Below are 19,430 nucleotides of genomic sequence, written 5' to 3'. Positions count from 1 at the left end.
TAGTCTATGGAGGCTTGATCCTTCCATTTAGTGTCTTGCCTCTTGTAGTGCAACAGGGAATATTTTCCCCTTTCGCCACCTCCTACCTAAAGTGAAACGACCCAGGACATATCGAAAATAAGCTGCCATTTTGCCACAAATACTAGTTTCAATGTGCGCTGCATGGGCGTGGCATCTGTTGTGACTGACAGGTAAGGTATGGTTGACCCATCAGTTGCATGGAGGTGTATGGCAATATTAGATGTTCACCTGTGATTTCTGAGTTTCATCCTTGGTGGTGTTGAGGCACCCAGGGTGGATTTTAGTGAATGCTTCCCAGCTATGACATTCCTAGTGACCTGGAGCTTCCTCTTTAGTCAAATAGGTTACTTAAAAAAAATAAAACTAGAAGGGTGAATATACGTACTACTCTGTCATTTTCAAGAAGCTTCTCAGCAGGCACATAGAGTCTTACAATGATCCTCCTCCTTTGGAGTCTAGGACACGGGTACATATATGTGTTAATACCAGAAGTAGTAATGGGCTTGCTTCCCAAGAATGTAAATGGATTGGAAATGGGGAAAAGATGGGATCCTATTATCTTCAATGAGATATTTAGAACAGAGCAAGGAAGGCCTTAGGATCCACACTTTCTTTGTATAAAATGTGTTTGATAGTGCAGATAGAACTTTAGTAATTAAAAAAGCAAGTAACCCTGCAGTCTCTAAACAGTGCCATCTTGATCTGAATCTTGGATCAAATCGGGTGAACCAAAAGATTGTTCTACTAGCATTAGGTAGTACATATGAGTTTCAGTCATTATCTTTACTTGCACTTTGTTCATTTTTATTCTGTTGACCATCAACGATATAAAGCCTGTGTCTATTTCAGATATGCTGACAGTCTGCAGTAATTTTAATTCCTCACTAATCTTCTTGTGTCCATTTGTGGTTCATCTTTTTCTTGCAATCTGCAACTCTTTTAGTATTTGCTTCCCCGTAAAACGCACTTCAATGATACTATTTTCGTGATTTCACACATATACTAGCTTTGATCATGGTTTCCAAAATGTATCTAGCAAGAGATCCAAAGTGAAGTACCTAGTTTTCAGCCATGTTCTACACACCTCATTTCTGCTCCTGACAAGTTAAATTTCAGTTGAAGTGAAACCAGTTTTGAGTTGAGTTCAGACTCTAGTCGAGGGTTTGTAAATTCACTTGAGTGAAGGCTAACCTTCCAGAGTTTGCTGATGACTTTACCATTGAAGGTTCTCTTGTGGTCCCAAAGAACAAAGATGGATCTTTATTCCCTAACGTCTTCTCCTTCATCTTGGAAGAACAGCTCCAAACAATAACGTTTTTTTTAAATACCAAATTTACTTTTGCAAAGTTCTGAAAAGAACCTCTGGACTCAAGTGAAGTTCTGATACCAGCACGTTAACTTTTTAAGATCCAGTTCTCTAGTGATTGTGTTGCATTTTTTCAATTGGCTACTCTGAGCTATTTTGTGACATATAACACTTGAGTCTAGGTTTGTATGGCCTTATGTGTACCTAATCATTCTTCAACACATTCGGTCTTCCGCAGTGAATAGTTGGGGAAGTCCTGTAGTGTTGAGAAAGTGCACATAGACAGTTCAATGTCCATTCATCCAGATATGTCTTAAATGAGTTAAGATCTTTATAAAGCATACTCTTTAGAGTAAACGTGACCGACTCATCTTAAGGCTCTGCTCAAAGATTAGACCCTTCTCAAATCACTATGATACAGAAACTGTCTTGCGAGACTACCTCAACCAGGAGAAGTGCAGATGAATGCCTGGTACAAAGTGTAATAGGTAGGAAAGACAATTACAATGAACTTCAGTCCCTACTGATGAGTTAGACCAAGGCAGTACAAACATCCACTGCTGATTTTAATATCTCTTAGGTAGATTGAATTAAAAACTGCAATGATTTCAGTATCATCTGTTGCTTTATAACTTGCTACAATTGTGATAGTTAGTTCATCCTCACTTACCTGCGCTGTTTTATGCAAGTCATTTATTCTGACTCGGACTCAGTCACTGTCACCATAATAAAAGATGATGTCCATACCTTTATCTGCTCAGTAAAATTTTGTCACAGTGTATGTGCAAGAGAAGTAGCGTCACGCTGCCAAGGCTTCAACTACTCTTATTTTTAGTGTGTTCCTACAGACATCCTTAATTGTATTTTTCCAGACACAGATGAGTACACTAAAGTAGAGGGCCTGTCATATTGTGGAGAAATACATACTATTCACTTCCCATAATGTTAAAAGTGATATGGCTCAGCAGTTTTCTTCTCCAAACATGTATTCACTTCTGGTAGTACATGCATGCAAGCCAGACACTTTTATGTCAATGCTTGTTTTTTGGATAGCACTTGGTCGCCCAATTAAGTGATTGCAAAACCTTTGTGGTACTCTGTTCTTCCTTTCAAAAAGCTCTATTGTATTTGAGGGACATTGTATCTCACAAATCCCTATAGGGACTTTGTCCTGGTACGTGACGAAACAGAAGCTTTTGCAAAAGCAGTGAGCCATCAAGATGAAAAATAAAGGCATGGATTTATATTTAGTGGGTTTCCTAAAAGTTTATCCATGTCCATCATTCGATATTGAGGTGTTCAAAATTGAAGAACTATCTGGCACCACGAATATGAACTCTGAAGAGCCCTTTGGCTGAAGAAGTTGAACAAAAATACTTAAAATTAACAGCTTTGGCAAAATAGCAACCTTTTTCTTAGTAATACAGTAAAATGTGGTGTGCCCCAACAACGTACTAACATATTTCACTTACAGCAGGGAATAGCAAATTATGAATGCATAATGAAAATGTAATGGATTTGTCATGATTTGTGTATTGCACAGGAGCAATGCAGGATCGTAGGAATGTTCAAACCTATTTATATGTTCTCACTGTGGATGAAAGCTAGTAGTTCTAAAACATGGTTAATAGTCAAATATCTTCAGTGCCAGGTGTGCAAATCAGTGCTACTGTTGTGATCACCATGTAAGACAGGACTGTAAGTGGCATGCACTTTTCATGCATTAACTAGATACTACTCTGCAGTCAGTGCATGTTCTCGCATGTGCAAATGTCAATATCTTGTTGCCCTCTGTAGCTTTTCTGGTCTAGTTCAGAATCAGACAGTATTGCTCTTTCCCACAGCAGACATATTTCCGAATGCCCTTAACAGGTTCCTACAGGACCAGGCCTCTTACAGGGATTTAAACTCTTCTGCTATATCAAAGATTAGGGCTTCCTTTCTCAAAGATTGAGATCTCTCCCACAATGGCTCCTAGCCATTGGTTCATTTTACTTTCGATTCTATGCTTGAGGTCTCTGGCCTTTCCTTTTTCTTTTGTGCATTGGATTGTGGTGCTTCTTCTATGTAAGAAAAATAGTCCAATTGGTTTGAGCATATTTCTGATTCAGTTCCAGGATATTCCTAATAAAAGGACATTAAGCAAGATAATTTAGAGTCTGCTTTTGGCTTATCCATTGATTTTCTTTTACTCTGCATTTGCTAGTTCTTGACTTCTATCTTAATTTTCCAATTGGATCACCTCCTTCAACCAGGGTATCATGAGTCTACCAGGATTTGAAAACCATTGTTTAATAGCAGCTCAGCCATTAGCAGATGTTGCAGGGATCTCCTTTCTGGATTGTTCAGTTGTGTTCTGGATTTTTTAAGCACGTTCCCACTGGCAATTATTTCTTCGGGGCAGATTTACAAGAAAGTGACGCATCTGTGAAGATGCTTCACTTTCCCTGCGCCACTGTGAGAAACCCTTGCGCCACTATGGATGCGCCGTATTTACAATACCGCACACCATGGCGCAAGGATTGACAGATGTGTCAGAAATTCTGAAGCATTTGTTGACGCAAAAGTCACGCATTGCTGGAGTTGTGTCGCAAGCATGACTCAACTCCAGCAATGCAGGGAGATGCCTATTCTCGTTGTACTGCGTCATTCCAGAATTTGACGCAGTGGCATCCTAGAAGTGGTGCAGTGAAATCTCGTAGATTTCACTGCGTCACTTCTACAAGGCTTTTTTGCGTTGAACGCCCACCCTGCATACATTATACATGACGCAGGTATAATGTGAAGCATGGCTTTACAACGTGACGCATTTCCCTAGATGCTTCATGTTGTAATTGGGCCACATTTTTACGCTGCTGCTGCATCACAAAAAGTGACGCAACTGCAGCACAAAAATGACGCAAGGGGCTAGTAAATCTGCCCCTTCTTGTCTAGTTTCAATGTTTCATTATGAAGCTAGATTGAACTAAATGATTCAGAGCTAGTTTCGATCGAGTACCTAGCAGCTTGTCTGGTTTGTTTGGTTGGTAGTTTTTACCTTTAAGATTTGGGAGACGGCTTGGTCTGCGGGCCAACAATTTATTATAATTGTTGCCAGTGAGGACAGCTAGCTTCCCTTATTCATCTTTGTTTACACTCTGGCCTTTTATGGGAAGGTTTGGGTGCTAGCTTTATGAAAATACTGCATTTTCTTAGTTGGGGGGTTCCCCTCTTGTACAGCAATCATTCAGACCTTACCTTGCACAACAATTGCTATGCTTATGACCTCACAATACTCATACTAATAAATGAAAATGCCTACAAGCACAATATAAATAACATTACATACTCAAACCAAAAAATAATACTACATATATAATTGCCTCTTTCCTAGCGTTAAGGCTAATATGATATGTAATTACATCCTTAATTTTTTTCTTTTCTAATTGCATCTGTCACAACAAGGATGAGGTCAAGAGCATCGTGTCTGGTGTGCAAGTTATGGTTTGCATGTCTGTTGTTTGAATTACAGTTTATGGTTGCAACCATAACTTGAAAACTTCAGTGTTTTTTGGGTTTTAATTTGCAACCATAACCGCACTTTAACAGTTTTTTAGGTGAATTTCAGTTTTTTTTAAACATACATTTAGTTATTATAGTCAACCTTAATCATAACATTAATTTAGTCTTTGGTTTTTCAGTGAATATATATATATATATATATATATATATAAATATATAAATATACATATCAATACATCTTATTTATTTATTTGCTACGCCGAGTGCCCTGGCAGAGGCTTATTCTACAAGGCATAGCAGATTTTATTTTGTATGAAGAACCGTGGTTACCAAAAGCAGAGGCAAATATTATATATATATATATATATATATATATATATATATATATATATATATATTCCTCAACAACCTGTTCCTCAAAAGAAAACAGGACCGACACAGCTCGGACATCCCATTGCGTGTTTTTATTTAAATGCAGGTTGCCATACTATATATATGACCACAGCAACAGTATAGTGCTCACTCAGGAAGGTTGCGTAATTGTGGTTTATTGAGACATAAACTCATAAAACGTTTCGGCCCTCCAGCCTTGATCATATGTAGGTAATCAGGGGGGGGTGGGCAAACGCATCTTGATTTTATGTCTCAATAATCCTCGAGAACGCTGCTTTCCTGAGTGAGCACCATATTGTTGCTGGGGTCATATATATAGTATAGCAACCTGCGTTTAAAAAACAAAATACGCAATGGGATTTCCGAACTGTGTCGGGCCTGTTTTCTATTGGGGAACAGTTTGTTGAATAATCCCTCCTTCCTATATGCAATAATTTCTTTATTGTGTTTCTATGTTATGTTATAAAATTTATAGGGCGCTCAGCTGCCACAGCAAAGTGGCTTCCCGGCGCTATAATGGACAAAATAACACAACCAGAAGAGGGAATTAGTCGGAACCAAGTGGAAACAGAAAAGTTTTGATAGCTCTTCGGAAAGACAATATGTCAGATATGGCACGGATGTCAACAGGTAGTGTGTTCCAGAGACTCGCTGCCAGAACGCCAAAGGAGCGACCGCCCACTCTGGCCTTCCTGAAGCGAGGAACACAGGCCAGAAATTGACCCGTTGAGCGTAGTACTCTAGCAGGGGTGTAGTAGGTAATTGCCTGTGCAAGAATAGGAGGTGAAGAGGCCTTTAGAATCTTAAAGGTCAGGCACAGAGCTTTGAACTTGATCTTCTGTTTCTACCAAAAAGAAAAATATGGAGACTGAAGAAGTTAAACAATTAAATGCAACAGTTGCTGTAAAGGAGATGCTAGAGACTAAAATAAAGTAAATGCACACAAAGATTTACTCCTCTAAAAAGGACCAAGTTTGCACAGGCCTGAGCTCAATAAAGCAGACCCTCAGGAGAAAGCAAGATTTCTCTCACACATCTTTTGACAGACAAAATGCAATATTTAGCCAGCTGCATTGTTTTAAAGTTTTAACCCCCTTTCTTTCTTTCTCTGTACCCTAAATCCCAAGATCTCTGGAGCCTGAAGGAAACCAGACTGCTCAAGATGTGTGACAACTGCAGCATCTTCACAGTGCGCAAGATGTCCAAAACCGGTTACATATTAGCTTTTACAACGGCTGTTAACTCTATATCCATACTATTCTATTCAAGATATTTGAAGTTGTAAGCCAGATTATGCTGTTTAAATTCTCTAAAGGGTACAACATAAACATTTGTAAAATCTCAGGAGTCCTTTGAAATGCCAAGTTCTGTAAGCTCTTGAACTGGCCAACCGCACCAGGCTGTCCAGGATGTCTGACGCCTAAAAGAGGGTAAAAAACCCCACAAGATTTAGTAATTCAAAATCCTAGGGCCAGGTAGGACTGTGAAAAGTCTGCCTCAACAGTAGGCCTTGTTAGATTTATGCTAAGATAAGAAGAGTTTGCATGGAGGTCTACAACAAAGTAATGCCTTACACGACTCATCTGAAGTCTGTAATATCAACATACTGTACACTGGTTTGGGGAAATATGGAGCAACACAAGATGATGTACCCTTATAGAAACCTGCAACAAGCTCTAGTGTGACTTTTAGGAGCCTCCATCAATATAGGTGTGGGATGTCCATGCCGGACTTATGGGAATGCCGATCACCAGGCTTTGCAAGAACTCTAGACTGCTTGGAGTGATACATGGCCTTTGAGAAATCTACACAACTAGGAGTCATTGCAAGTATGTGAAATCTGGGAAGCTTGGAGAGAGACCATACAGAACCAGATTTCCAAAATGTGCAAAACCTGTCTTCAAATGCCTTTAATTAGTAAGAATAGATAAGATTAAGGAAATCCTAGGGCAGGGTGGCCAACTGTGGTACATTAGGGGTGGAAACATACCAAGCTTTCAGGAGAGGCACTGAGTTTTTTTTAAATGAGTCCCATTTAAATTAATAATATGTCAATTTCTGCAAGGTGGGTATGTCCTCAAAATATAGCATTAATCCAGACCTCAAAGATCAACACTGGACACCCCTCTCCTAAAGGAATATTCACCAATGCAACATAACTTCATCACCATTTGATACGCAGCGCAGCACAGCACAGGGACCTTGCAGCAATGTCAAGTGGGGCAGATCCCCAAAGAGGCATATGGCATCCTATAACTCACTTAAATATATTTATATATATATATAAACACAAATAAATAAACCTGCACTTCAAATTCAGCTGGTGCAAATATGGCACCCAACTAGTAGCAGGAGATTTTAAAGCTAAATTTAAGATAAAAATAAATAACTAGAAATCTTTTGTCCAAACATAAATTTCTATCACAACATGATCAGCTCTGTCTGAGACTTTTAGCATAACAAGGGGAAGGGGAAATGGAAAAGCTCACATCAGAGCTTTCCAATAATAAGACACTCATCTCTCCTCATCCAAATCACACAAAGGCGCACACAGGAGATTAAGGAGCTGCCCTCAATGGAATATAGAAAGACTTCTGGGCACAGCCTGAGCATCACAGTGAAGCTAAACTGAGGTGATAGGAGAGCAGCCAGGATCAACCACTGGTCACTCATGCATGACACCAAAACGCTTCACACATAGGCTCACAACCAAGACAACATTTCTAACCATCCACTCCTGCACACGTAGCTTGCTTCAAGTCCATACATTTGTTTTGGTGCCCCACATCGGGGTATGAAGTGCGATATAAATACGATCAATGAATCAAGGGAACAGCGTGGGCATCGCTATTGAGCCAAACTAGAGAAATAAGGGAGCGGCCACGGGAACGCAAGCAATTCTACTTAAGAGGATTTGGGAAGAGCCCACATCAAAGACTTTCAGCCAATGAGACCTCATCATCAGAGCAACACCTGCAAATCAGTGGGAGAGGCATGGGAGCAACCTTCATTTTCAGACATGTCATGCCACTGGTTTTCCTGCAGGGAAATATTTTGACGGCTAAAAATTCCATATGGTAGTGAAGCTGTTGGTCTCCTGTGTGAGTGTGGCCCCTTCTTGACAAACAGGGTCAGAGTTTCTTCTTTGGGAGCTTACATGATGGATTATGCAAAGGGAGAGGATGTTTTGAATCACATATCAAAGTCATCATTTAGAATTTTCTATCTTCTATATATACTTATATATATTTGTTTTCTTTTTTTTTGCATCCGATCATTATTGCATTGAGCTCCCCTGGCATCATGGTTGGACAGGATTCTGAAAGCAATGACAGCCCTTGCTTGGCTCCCGGCCATGTTCCAGCAACTCCTCGGCATTGCTCCATCGCCTCCTGTGCAGCTGCTATCCCGAGACACCTTGAAAGTACTTATCGCTTACCTTTTACACACCTAGGAGTTGTCCACTTCAGGGAGTCATGCACACGGACACATCTTGCCACAGATCATGCACGAAGGAGTTTGGCGGAGGTAGGCTGAGGGGAGCACGTGGAAATGATCCTATTCGGCAAAGGAAGGAGCGGTACTAAAATATGGACGAATAACACTGGCGACTGCTTCCCCGTCGGTATCTTCTCACCAAGTCCTCACACATCAACCCATACTGGCTGAAACCAAAAAGGAAGAACATAGAGACGATGGAGCCTAGTGCTGAAGACCTGGGAGCAGAGGCAAGGGACTTGCAGAGAGAGAGAAACATTTAGAGAGGTAAGCATGCTGGTGGCTCTCTCTCTCCTCTTCATCCTTAGGTCCTAATGTTCCCACACAAGGAAACAAGTCACACACAATGAGTCATGAGGGTCCCAAATGGAGACTTAAAAGTGTAAGGGTTTAGATACAGTTCCAGCCAAGTTCAACAAATACATAGTGGGAGCAAAGGAACAGAAGGAACAGCAAAGAGGTGGTGGGATCACACCAATACTTTACGCTCCAGTCAAAGTGTCCACTGGTTGAGCGGAGAGAGGCAAACGATGGGACCAGCGGTGGCGGGTTCCTATTCGTGAGGCTCAGTTTAAGTGATGGATATATCGACTGTAATTATATTTATATATAAACAATGACAGCAGTGCTGTGATATAGACAGGGGTAAGAGTTGCTCTTTGTGCTGGAATGCTCATGGAAGATCTAGTGCTGCAGTTCAAGATGGAGGAAAGGTACGGGAGGATGTCTGAAGCCGGGCGAAGTTTCTGAGCACGCAACACGAACAGAAGACCCTTTCCACTTCAGGAGCTCTGAAAGCAGGAGGTCGGGCTCTCGCGGAGGGTGCCGAAAAACTTCCGACAAGTGTTCACATTTCAAGAGTAGATAGTAATGACTTCTCGTCCTCCGCCGCGGACAAGCATAACTCTGTCCAAATGTTCAGTCAGAACTTCCAGGAACTCCATGTCTGCAGGAAGAGGCTGGTTAAGGAAAAAAAATCCAAAACACCTTCAAACAATATACACTGTTCACAGAGCAAAGGCTGGCAGTAGACCTAATAACAAGGGAGATGGTTCTCAATTTGAAAACAAACACACAGACCTATGTCTACTATTGACATTGATTCACAGATTTTTAGGAATGATCTGACTTAACAAGCAAATATCTGTGGAAACAATGACTTTTACAGTTTCCCTGGTGTATGCCTTCCACATACCCCCATGACAGTGCAGAAATTCTACAGGTGCACATTAGCTTACATGTGTAACCATGCACTTATTTATGTTTTTACTTATTTTTTACTTATGTATTTTCCTCTTCATAGGAAAAACATATTTCCGTGGGACCGTTCTCATACTCATCGCACCACATACCACTACTTGAAGTAGGCATATGTTTGAGAAGAACAAGGAGTGTGGGGAACAAGCATTGACAATCATGTGAATCCCCACATCGTTCTGACTGTGTGGGTGTTCTCCATAAAAACTGCTACCTTCTATGCCACAGCCATGGGAATGTAAATTATTCATCCAACCCACTCTTGCGGTTGAGGAAAACCTATCAAGTTAGGGCTTTTTCAGCAGCAGAACATGCTATCTGCACCTGTACAATAAAGCAGTTAGCTCAGGATCATATATGGCTCCAGATATAACATTTTACTTACATGCACAAATCAGTACAGTTATGTACAGAATCATTATGTTATGTTCAATTCATAATGCTTGTTGTCTTTCATGAGGTTGCTGATGATTACCATGGCTATTTTAGTGTAGGATCATCTCTGTAATTTCATAATATTAGCATGTCTTGATATACCTGAGATCTAATTCACAGAAGTTCCTGTACATCCAGAGGGTCTATAGGGCTTGGCCCAGTGGAAGATCCTTTACTTTTCTTACGGCAAAACTTTGGCATTCGCCGTTTATCAGAGAAGCGAGAGAGGACTAGGTAGCTAGTCTGTACCCCCAGGGTTTATATATTTAATCAATAAGGACTAGCCTATTTGTGAAGTATTTTAGTAGGACTCAAAGCTGTATGGCGAGGTATAAACCATTAGGTTTTTTCATGAAGCCCTCACCCACCAACCTAGTTGGTGGCATGCTTCATCATCGGGCCCACCCAGTGACACAGAGTGTGTCCCGGGTGTGCTTCTATGCCTGGATACAGCGGAGCAGGTATGTTGCTGGGTGTGCAGTGTAGTGACGTGAACAGTGAAAGTTAAAAGCTATACAGTGGTCCCAGTACCTGAGGGTTAATTAAACTTTAATAATTGGGCCTCTGTTAGCATTTAAAAAGGCTGGTGGATTTGATAGGAGTATATATTAGGGCCTCCTGCATCCAGGTGTGGTCTACAAGTTTCAGCCAGGCCTTTAAGTTTAAAATTGGCTTTCCTCAGGACCATTAAATAAGTGAAGGTGCAATCTTAAATTAAGTGAGTGTATTGATTGAAAAATGTGAAGCACTCTCTAAGGTGCTCTATGTGTGCGAGGGGGATTCCCTCACAGAGCATCACTGGACATATAACATGTATGACAATACAAACATACAGGAGAGAGTCCTAGCATGGTAGCTTATATTCACAACAACGCGTAAATGCCGATTTATAAGGTGCATTGTAGACGATAAAATGCAGCAAAAAGTGTAACCATATTGGTGGTACGGTCAAAGTGAATGTTATCGTGATAAGCATAAATATTTGTGGTGGACTAGAAGACGTAAGCATCACACACAAATAAATAAGTGGTTGGTACATGAAGGGAAAAATATCCATACGCTGGCGTTTTGCCGCAAATGCCCCATGGAGTAGTCCGGCAGAGGTTTTGACCCTGAAAGGATTAAGGGGCCAAGAGTAGTTAACAACCTGCAAAAGAAAAGGGCTTACCTGGGCTGTTGCTGAAGCACATTTTACTCATGATACTTGCGGTCGAGACCTGCGGTGAACCTGTTGTTCTGTTACGGACCTGCGGAGAATGGCTCGAGGTCTGTTGCGGTCTTAAGTATTGCCGGGTTTCTTTTGGATCACCTGCGGTAAGGAAGACGCAGAAGAGAGACTGCCCTTGCTGTGTCATGCTTGTGCTGCACCTGTGCGGTTGTGGTAGCCAGCGACTCAATGCTTGCGCATGCGCGGTGCAGGTGGGGTGGCGCCTGCGCAGTCGAAGCAGGCGTTGCCTGGGTAACGGTACCGGCACTGTGCCGAATCTGTTAGGTTATCTGCTGATAGATGCCAGACAGACTATTGTTAAGCGAATAGCAATGGGAACATTGAAGAATAGATTAGCGCCTGGAACGTTCAAAAAGTGTAAAGTGACACTAGGAGTGGGAGTGACACAGGGGAGAGAAAAGGAAACGGAGCGCATGGTGTCTGTATCTATAAAGATGGTGGCAAAGTAAAGTACTACCAGACATTTCATGTGTCCAATAATAAGGGTTCAGTATTACGGTTTCAAAGAGCTCCAAGGAATGGAGTCGTTAAGGCCATGATATTGCGAGGATAGCCGTTAGATCCATCTTTGTTCTTTAGTTAGGAGGATCTTGTCATTGTCACATTGGTTGGCATCAAACTGTTCAATGACCACCCAGGTCATGTCATTGGGGGTGTGATGATTTTGTAGAAAGTGATCTGTCAATCTGCTGATGTTCTTTTTGCACCTGATGGTGCTCCTGTGTTCAACCACTCTAGTCCTTACTTTTCGGTGCATCATGCCCACATAGCGAAGGCTGCAAGGGAATGTAATGAGGTACACCACGATACTGAAATTACAGTTGGTGTGCTGGCTTTGTGTCCACATTTTGCCGGGTTCAAGATCAAGTGTTTTGGTGTGCTGGGTAAGGTGGCACATGCTGCAATTATTGCACGGATAATGGCCAGTGACTCTTGGTAGTCCCCAGGTGTTAAGGACAGTGTTATTTGTGGGTTTGGGGCTGGCTCGTGGCCGTGTGGACACCAAATGGTCTTTCAGGTTATTTGCACATTTGTATGCAAAACGTGGGGTCTCCCATTCTCTGGTCCCTGAATTAATTATTCGCCAGTGTTTGCGGATAATGCTGGAGACCTGATTTGAGGCTGTGTTGTACGTGGTCACGCATGTCATCGGTGATGATTACTGGTTTTGGCAATGACTACTCTTGGGTAGCCGCGCTCTTGTAATTTGTGTGATAGGGCAACTGAAACAATCAGTTGCCCTAAACCAGTAAGAGGGCACGCAACCAAAATAGGGAGGCACTTCTAGAAACTTTGATAAAAGACCCTGAATCATCACCGATGACATGCGAGACCAAGTAGGACGTACACGCACGTAGGACGAAAAGAGAGACAAGTGTAAAAGCCGAAAACAGTGTTGACCCACAATAGTTAAACTGTAACATGTTTTAGCCATGTTTCCTTATGCCTGCTAACAATGCCCCCCTCTGATGTTGAGCCGTTCCCACCCCTAGGTTCCAAGGGGCTTATTTATAAGTCCTTGGCGTAGCCGGTACGTCACTTTTTCCCATGTTAAAAGTGACACATCCGCGGCACGAGGGGCTTGTAAATAATGACGAGCTTGCTTACCCAAAAATATTTACATATCTGCTACTACTCGAAGGTCATTTCACCCTCTCTCCTGACCTCAGGCTAGGCATCTGCTTGTGTGTTCATGTGTTACTATTCAAACCTTATAAGCACTAGTGTATATGTGTGTGTCTTGCAGTTGATTGAGGAGCTTACTCCATTAACGAGAGCTGGAGAAAACTGTCCGGTTTGCTCTGTGACTCACAGACCATTCACTTTTGTTTTGACAGTAAACCCCTTACAACTTGGATTAGACTGTTGGAGATTTCTTTCATACAGATGGAAATCTGAGATGTGATACAAACAAGAGGCTTCTGCTCCTTTAGTGAAAGGGAAAAAAAACTATGCACCAGAGTCATACTAAGCATGTGCCCATAGGGGTGACAGTCACACGTTAACCATGACTCAAGACTTCAGCTAGGTGTATAACGCTGTGTGAGGGTGTCAGGCTGTTTGGCAAGACAGAGTCTACAATAGATTCCGATATAGCATAAGGGACCAAGGGCAATGAGACTCAGTAACCACCAATATCATCTAAATACTTCCCTAGACAAAGGGGTCTTTCTGTTAAATGTAGATCTGTGGGATGTTCATGCCTGCTTTGTGGTCAAGTAAAAGCTTTACAAGTTCACAGACCTCTTGGCAGGAGTCAAGTATCTTCAATTGTGAGTACGTCCCTTTGAAGTCATGCTATCTCCAAAGGTGTACACCATGGGGCTTATTATGATGTCGGACACTGTAGCGGCAAAAGGGACTGACCGACTTCCGGTCGGCAGTCCCGACCGCCTAATTACAATACAACTCCCTATGATAGTATGTGCTGCGGCCATAAACCGGCTGTAGTACAAGCTCCCATAAGGTAATGGAAGGTTGTGTATATCCCTGCACTGCGTGGCAGGCATCTCAGGGTGCCAGCCAGACGGTGCGGGAAAATCTCGCCCCCAACTGGAGGCCGCAACTAAAAGGGGGCCCAGCTAGGAACCCCAAACTCGTTCTCTGACAGGCTTTCCATGTCAGAAAGTGCGACATGGAAAACCTGCTGGAAACCGAGCATCATAATCAGTATGGCGTAAAACACAGTCCATATGGATAACATGCTGATTCAGACTGGCCGATGGGCTCCTTGAGCCTGTCTGAAGCCAGCCAGAACGACCAGCCGTTTTCAATTCCGACCGCCTAAATTGTAATTAGGGTGTCGGAAGTGAAACCGACGAACTAGGTCGGAAAGTCTCTCCGATCGAGATTGTCATCGGCCCCCATATGTGTTTCAGGCGGTCAGTTGATATCACAAGTGAGGGGGTTTACTTATGCCCTTACTAGATAACTACATAATAAGGGTTTCTCTCGTGCATAGAAGCTTTAGATGATCTATTACATTATTCAGCTTCTGCTGAGACTGAGGTTTAGGATCAACGGGGCAAAGCCTCTCTGTTCTCTTGCAAACTCGGTAAATTAATATGCATTGTGTGGCACAGAAAATATGATTCTGCACCCTTTAAACTGAGGGTTCTTTAAGTATGTTTCTGCCTGTCAGCAAGCACCGAAGGTATGCAATTCAAGACCCTGTTGAAATCGATGCCTTCTTTTTACTTGTCGCGTTCTGTCGGAAGATTACAGTAAGATGCTGCCCATCAGAGACTGGATGAACAGAAGTAGTGACTGTAATAGCATTTCGTTTAACAGAGTCAGTTAAAGAACTGTCATTGATCATGGATCCTGGATTTAGGCCCTTACAAACTATTTGTTGACACCAACAACTTGATCTCCAGAAGAACAATTGTGATAAACAACTTAGCTAAACATCAGTGCATCCTGATTTGCTGTAACCTCCTTTACAATATTTCAAGGGACAATATTGTGTTTTTCATAGACTCCACCTAAGGTAAGATCTTAGGCTGTATCCAATGAAGCTCAGCAGTTTCAGCACTTGACAATCCAAAATGGATCACATCCTTGTAAATAGGAACAGATGGTAAGACACCTAACCAGGTCAGAAGGCTACAAAATCCCCTTTAACAGAAATTAAAAGAATTAGTTTTACACCATGGGCCAGATTTATATAGGTTTCATGCAACACAATGCAGCAAGACAACCTGCTGTTGTGCACTCCGTGAAAGGGTAGGGATGTGCCATAGTTACCAATATATGGCGCATTCCTGCTCTTTGCCTGCTCTGGCCCACAATCTGCTGCCTAGCGCCAACACAGGCACCCTCACAAAAACAAACCTTAGAGGTGTTTTTCTCTTTATAAATATACAACAGAATATAGCACACTTAGAAAGAGGAAACAAAGAAGAGAAATAAAGATATTTCTGGTTATTGCCCTCCTCCCCCCCCCCCCCCGTGAGAAGGCATAGCATTTTGATGCATTCCCAAGTTTACCTGTCTTTGTAAATCTAGAAATGTGCCAAAAGCCATGGGTGGGTGTGTGGAACATCCATGCTCCACTCGATTCAGGGAACGCCTTCCCAAGGGAAGAGTAACAAAAGGCAGTGACTTGCGATGCCTCTCGTTAAACCAGATTAACCGAGCAATGGAGAGCCGCTCAAGGTAGCCTTGAGCTGCTTGGTAAATCTGACTTACGCGTCATACGCTAACAAATGGCAAATTTCTAGAGTGCTGAGGTAGCTTTTTGAGGGTCTTCTGTCTTGGAATAAGAGGTTTCTAAGGAAGTCATATTCAAGAGAATACTGACATGCATAAAGCATAGTTATATGTGGCCAACCACCTTCTCCTGAGGCAGCATAGATCTCTGACTATAAATGACATGGCTCTTTTGGAAGCACTTTTAGAGAGTATCTCACTCTGGTATTTGCAAGGCTGCAGCATGAGGGTATTCAATCATTCCTGTTGGGAATCCAATTTAATGGATGACACCCAGGTTATTCAAACTGCACTCAAATTCCCTGTTTGTATGTATTGAACTCTTTTGCATTATGCTCTTTATAGAAATATTACTAATTGTTGTGCTATATAACTGCAGGTTCCTCTAAAGAAGACCAAGAATGGGGAAGAGAAAGTTACATGTTTGTATAAACCTTCTCCCTTATCTCTTTTGAGTTAAGGGTCATTATATGTGTTCATGCTCCAGATGTAATCTAGAATGCTAAGAGGGGCCACAGATATCTCTTTTGCATATTGGTTGTGGAGCTATGGAAATGGTCCCTGGATTCAATGGTCCGCCTGTTGCATTCTCTCTCACGAGAGCAAAGAACGTGAAGTCTGGCAGATTGAATTTAAGCTCTGATACTGGAATTGAACAATGCAATGTGCCAGTGCACTTTATATCCTCGAGGATATTGCCAGATCTACTAATTTCCTACAAGATACAGCCTGATATGTCAAGGAGAAGCAGGAGCTGGGGCTTTCAAGAGGCTGTCGTACTCCTGATCACAGTTTTTGTCTGCCTTTCCTCTTCTATCTGCGTTCCCCCAAATTTAGACAAAAAGGTGCTTTTTCGCATTCCCCAGAATTTGCTAGTACTGGAACTGATATTAACCTATGTTCCTAGAGAGTAACAGAAAGCTAAGTCTTATTCAGAAACCTTATCTCCTGGCATAGGTGGGTAGAAATTCCAACTTTGTGATCCATGAGTGGCGTGGCAGCTTGGATCTTGACAAGCTAGTTTTAGAAATCTGAACATATATTTACAATACAGAAATTGGTTCTCAAAGCACAAATACAGGACTAAATACAAGTGGGTAATACTTTACATAGGACCATTAAGGAAAATGAATGCATCCATTTTGTCTGCTGACAACAGTATGCCATTTAGTAGTGTTTTACCACAAAGAGACATTCAAGTTGGCTCCTCTATTTGTTTTTTGGAGAACTGAGACTTGCACTATTTTAAAAGATGATGTATGTCAAGTCCAGTCACAAGAAAGTATTTTGATGGCGCACACTTACCCCTGAGAAAGGGAAAGTAAACATATGTACCTCAAGAGAAAGCCGCAGTTTTTCAGTTCTGTTGGTGACGGATGTTTTCCAGAACAATTGGAGGGGAGTCGTTTCTATAACTAGCTCTAAATAGTTCTGGAAAATCTTTTATACCTATGATGAGATGAGAAGATTCCTTCTTGAGACACTGCACTACTTGAATTCCTTGCATACGCTGATTAACCCACTACTCTCTTGTGACCCTTGTGCCGTAGTCTGCATTTTTTGATCTGGTGCTCTTTCAATGAGTTAGTCTATGCGGCAAGGTATTCATTCAGGCATCAAATCAAGACATCCAAGACAAGGGATCACTGACAAAATATCGAAGGTCAAAAAATCGACCGACAAAATGATTGAAGCAAAACTATCGATATCAAGAATATCAACATCATATCTACAACATGGTAAGTACAAAAATATTGAGAAAAAAATATTGATGTTAAAAATATCGTTATTAAATAGATTGTTTTTTTCGTTAAAAAAATGTAAAATAAACTAAATAATACTTTTAAATAAAATAAACGCAATTAAAAATAATTCATAATGTAATATTTAAAATGCAATGAAACATTAATTAAACATATACATATAATAAATAATATATACCCTTACTTAATAATCAGTTTAAATAATTGTTGATGGTCCATGAACATTAGGTGAATTGATTCTGACCAAGCAATGGTTTACCTACTTCTGATTAAATATACATTCAAACATTGGTCAGTGGATTATCTATCTGTCCTAAAGCCATATTATATGTCCTAGATTATGCCCTCAACATCGGCCTGCTTAATAGTACCCTCCCCAGGTCCTTCATGGCAATGTCAATCAGGGCTAAAAAAAAAACAATCTACATCACTGGCCTCAAAGATGTCCTCCTGGAGCCATTCCCAAATATTGGAATACCCTAACACCTTCTTTTAGGCCACTGCCAAATCTTTTAGCTTTCGGAAAATGGCTAACAAACCATGCATGGCCAATTTCTATGTTAATTAACTGTGGATGATGGCTTTCCTTATTCCGCTCTGCTCACTCTCCCTATTTTTGCTCTCTTCCTTACATGGACTGTCTCCAATACTTTTTAATGTATTTTAACTAGCTATTTGTAAAACACACTTTTGTGTCCAGAGATGCATCTTTGCTATGCAAAATAAAAATAAAATAAACATCATGCTATTCCAGCACTAGATGCCATAAAATAAGCTGGAATCTCTATTTCTTCATTCACCCATCCATACATCAATCACATGTCTCTAATGTAACAGCAATGGGAGAGTCCTATTATGGTCTACTGAAGGGAAAGAGGCAGGCTGATCTTCAATTAATTCCACCAAAATCCACTGCTGTATAATAGCCTGTGGTTGAATTAGGTATGTTCTTACTGCAATGCATGCTGTACAGCATGTTCAGTCTAGTGGCCAATGCTGGTATTTATGCTTTCAAAGCAAATACCCAGACCTAAGAGGCCAAATCTACACTATTGCTTGACATTAGTTTGATAATAAGGGGATATATTTACCATATACCTTATGATGCACTATTTTAAAAAAACATTGCATTTTTTTTTTGTTACGACCTTAGGACGATATACCTATATTTCTCACACTGGAGAAAGTTGGGTCAGCGTTTAGGGATCCCAGGGTCCTGAGAAAGGCCACAGACTTATTTTGGGCACCTAGTAGTGGCTGAAACATGTTGACCAAACAAACGTAGGGATCCACAAATTTTCCACAATTGTCGTTTTTGTGCTTTTAATCTTGCCTGGCCAACCAAAATAATGGTGTAACCTCAGGTTTTTTTAATCACTGAACGGATCCCACCTAATCTTGGAAAAACTCTTTTTCCCTCTTCTATGGACTCATAAATATATAAAGTCATGTAAGTGAGATATCTGCTCCGAACGAGGAGGGAACCCAATGATAAAGCATACCACCATTAGGGCGGTGAGGGTTCCTGGACTTTCGGAAAAACTGTGTGACAATTGCTATATTCTTCTATGCTTTCTGGTATTTAACCTGTACAGTCAAGTTGAACATTATTTGTATAATGGCCTTGCCTCTCAAAAGCAAGCCACTATACCAAAGGCCTAAATTCATATGGCATGATTGAACGTAAAAGGAAATAAGAGGGCAAGAGAGGAACGACGGAAGGAGAGAACAGGTGCAGGCCATTGTTCTGTTTTTTTACTATGTACACCTTATTCCAACTTTTAAATAATCTTGTGTCCAATGATGTAGGTCTGGG

The 19,430-nt window shown here is 41.3% G+C and overlaps 1 protein-coding gene across 1 annotated transcript in view; it reads right to left on the bottom strand.

The window, feature by feature from the left end:
- Positions 1–5,582: 5,582 nt before the first annotated feature.
- SLC12A5 (solute carrier family 12 member 5) overlaps positions 5,583–19,430 on the bottom strand; it is an 814,812-nt gene continuing 800,964 nt past the window's right edge. The window contains exon 26 of the mRNA XM_086932544.1: positions 5,583–9,665. Coding sequence (XP_086788670.1) covers positions 9,574–9,665 — 92 coding nt within the window. The 3' untranslated portion in view covers positions 5,583–9,573. The remainder of the gene's footprint in view (positions 9,666–19,430) is intronic.

The sequence above is a fragment of the Lissotriton vulgaris genome, chromosome 7 (genome assembly GCF_964263255.1).
Source record: "Lissotriton vulgaris chromosome 7, aLisVul1.2, whole genome shotgun sequence".
Taxonomy (NCBI): Eukaryota; Metazoa; Chordata; class Amphibia; order Caudata; family Salamandridae; genus Lissotriton; species Lissotriton vulgaris.
This window is presented reverse-complemented; position numbering and strand designations above follow the sequence as displayed.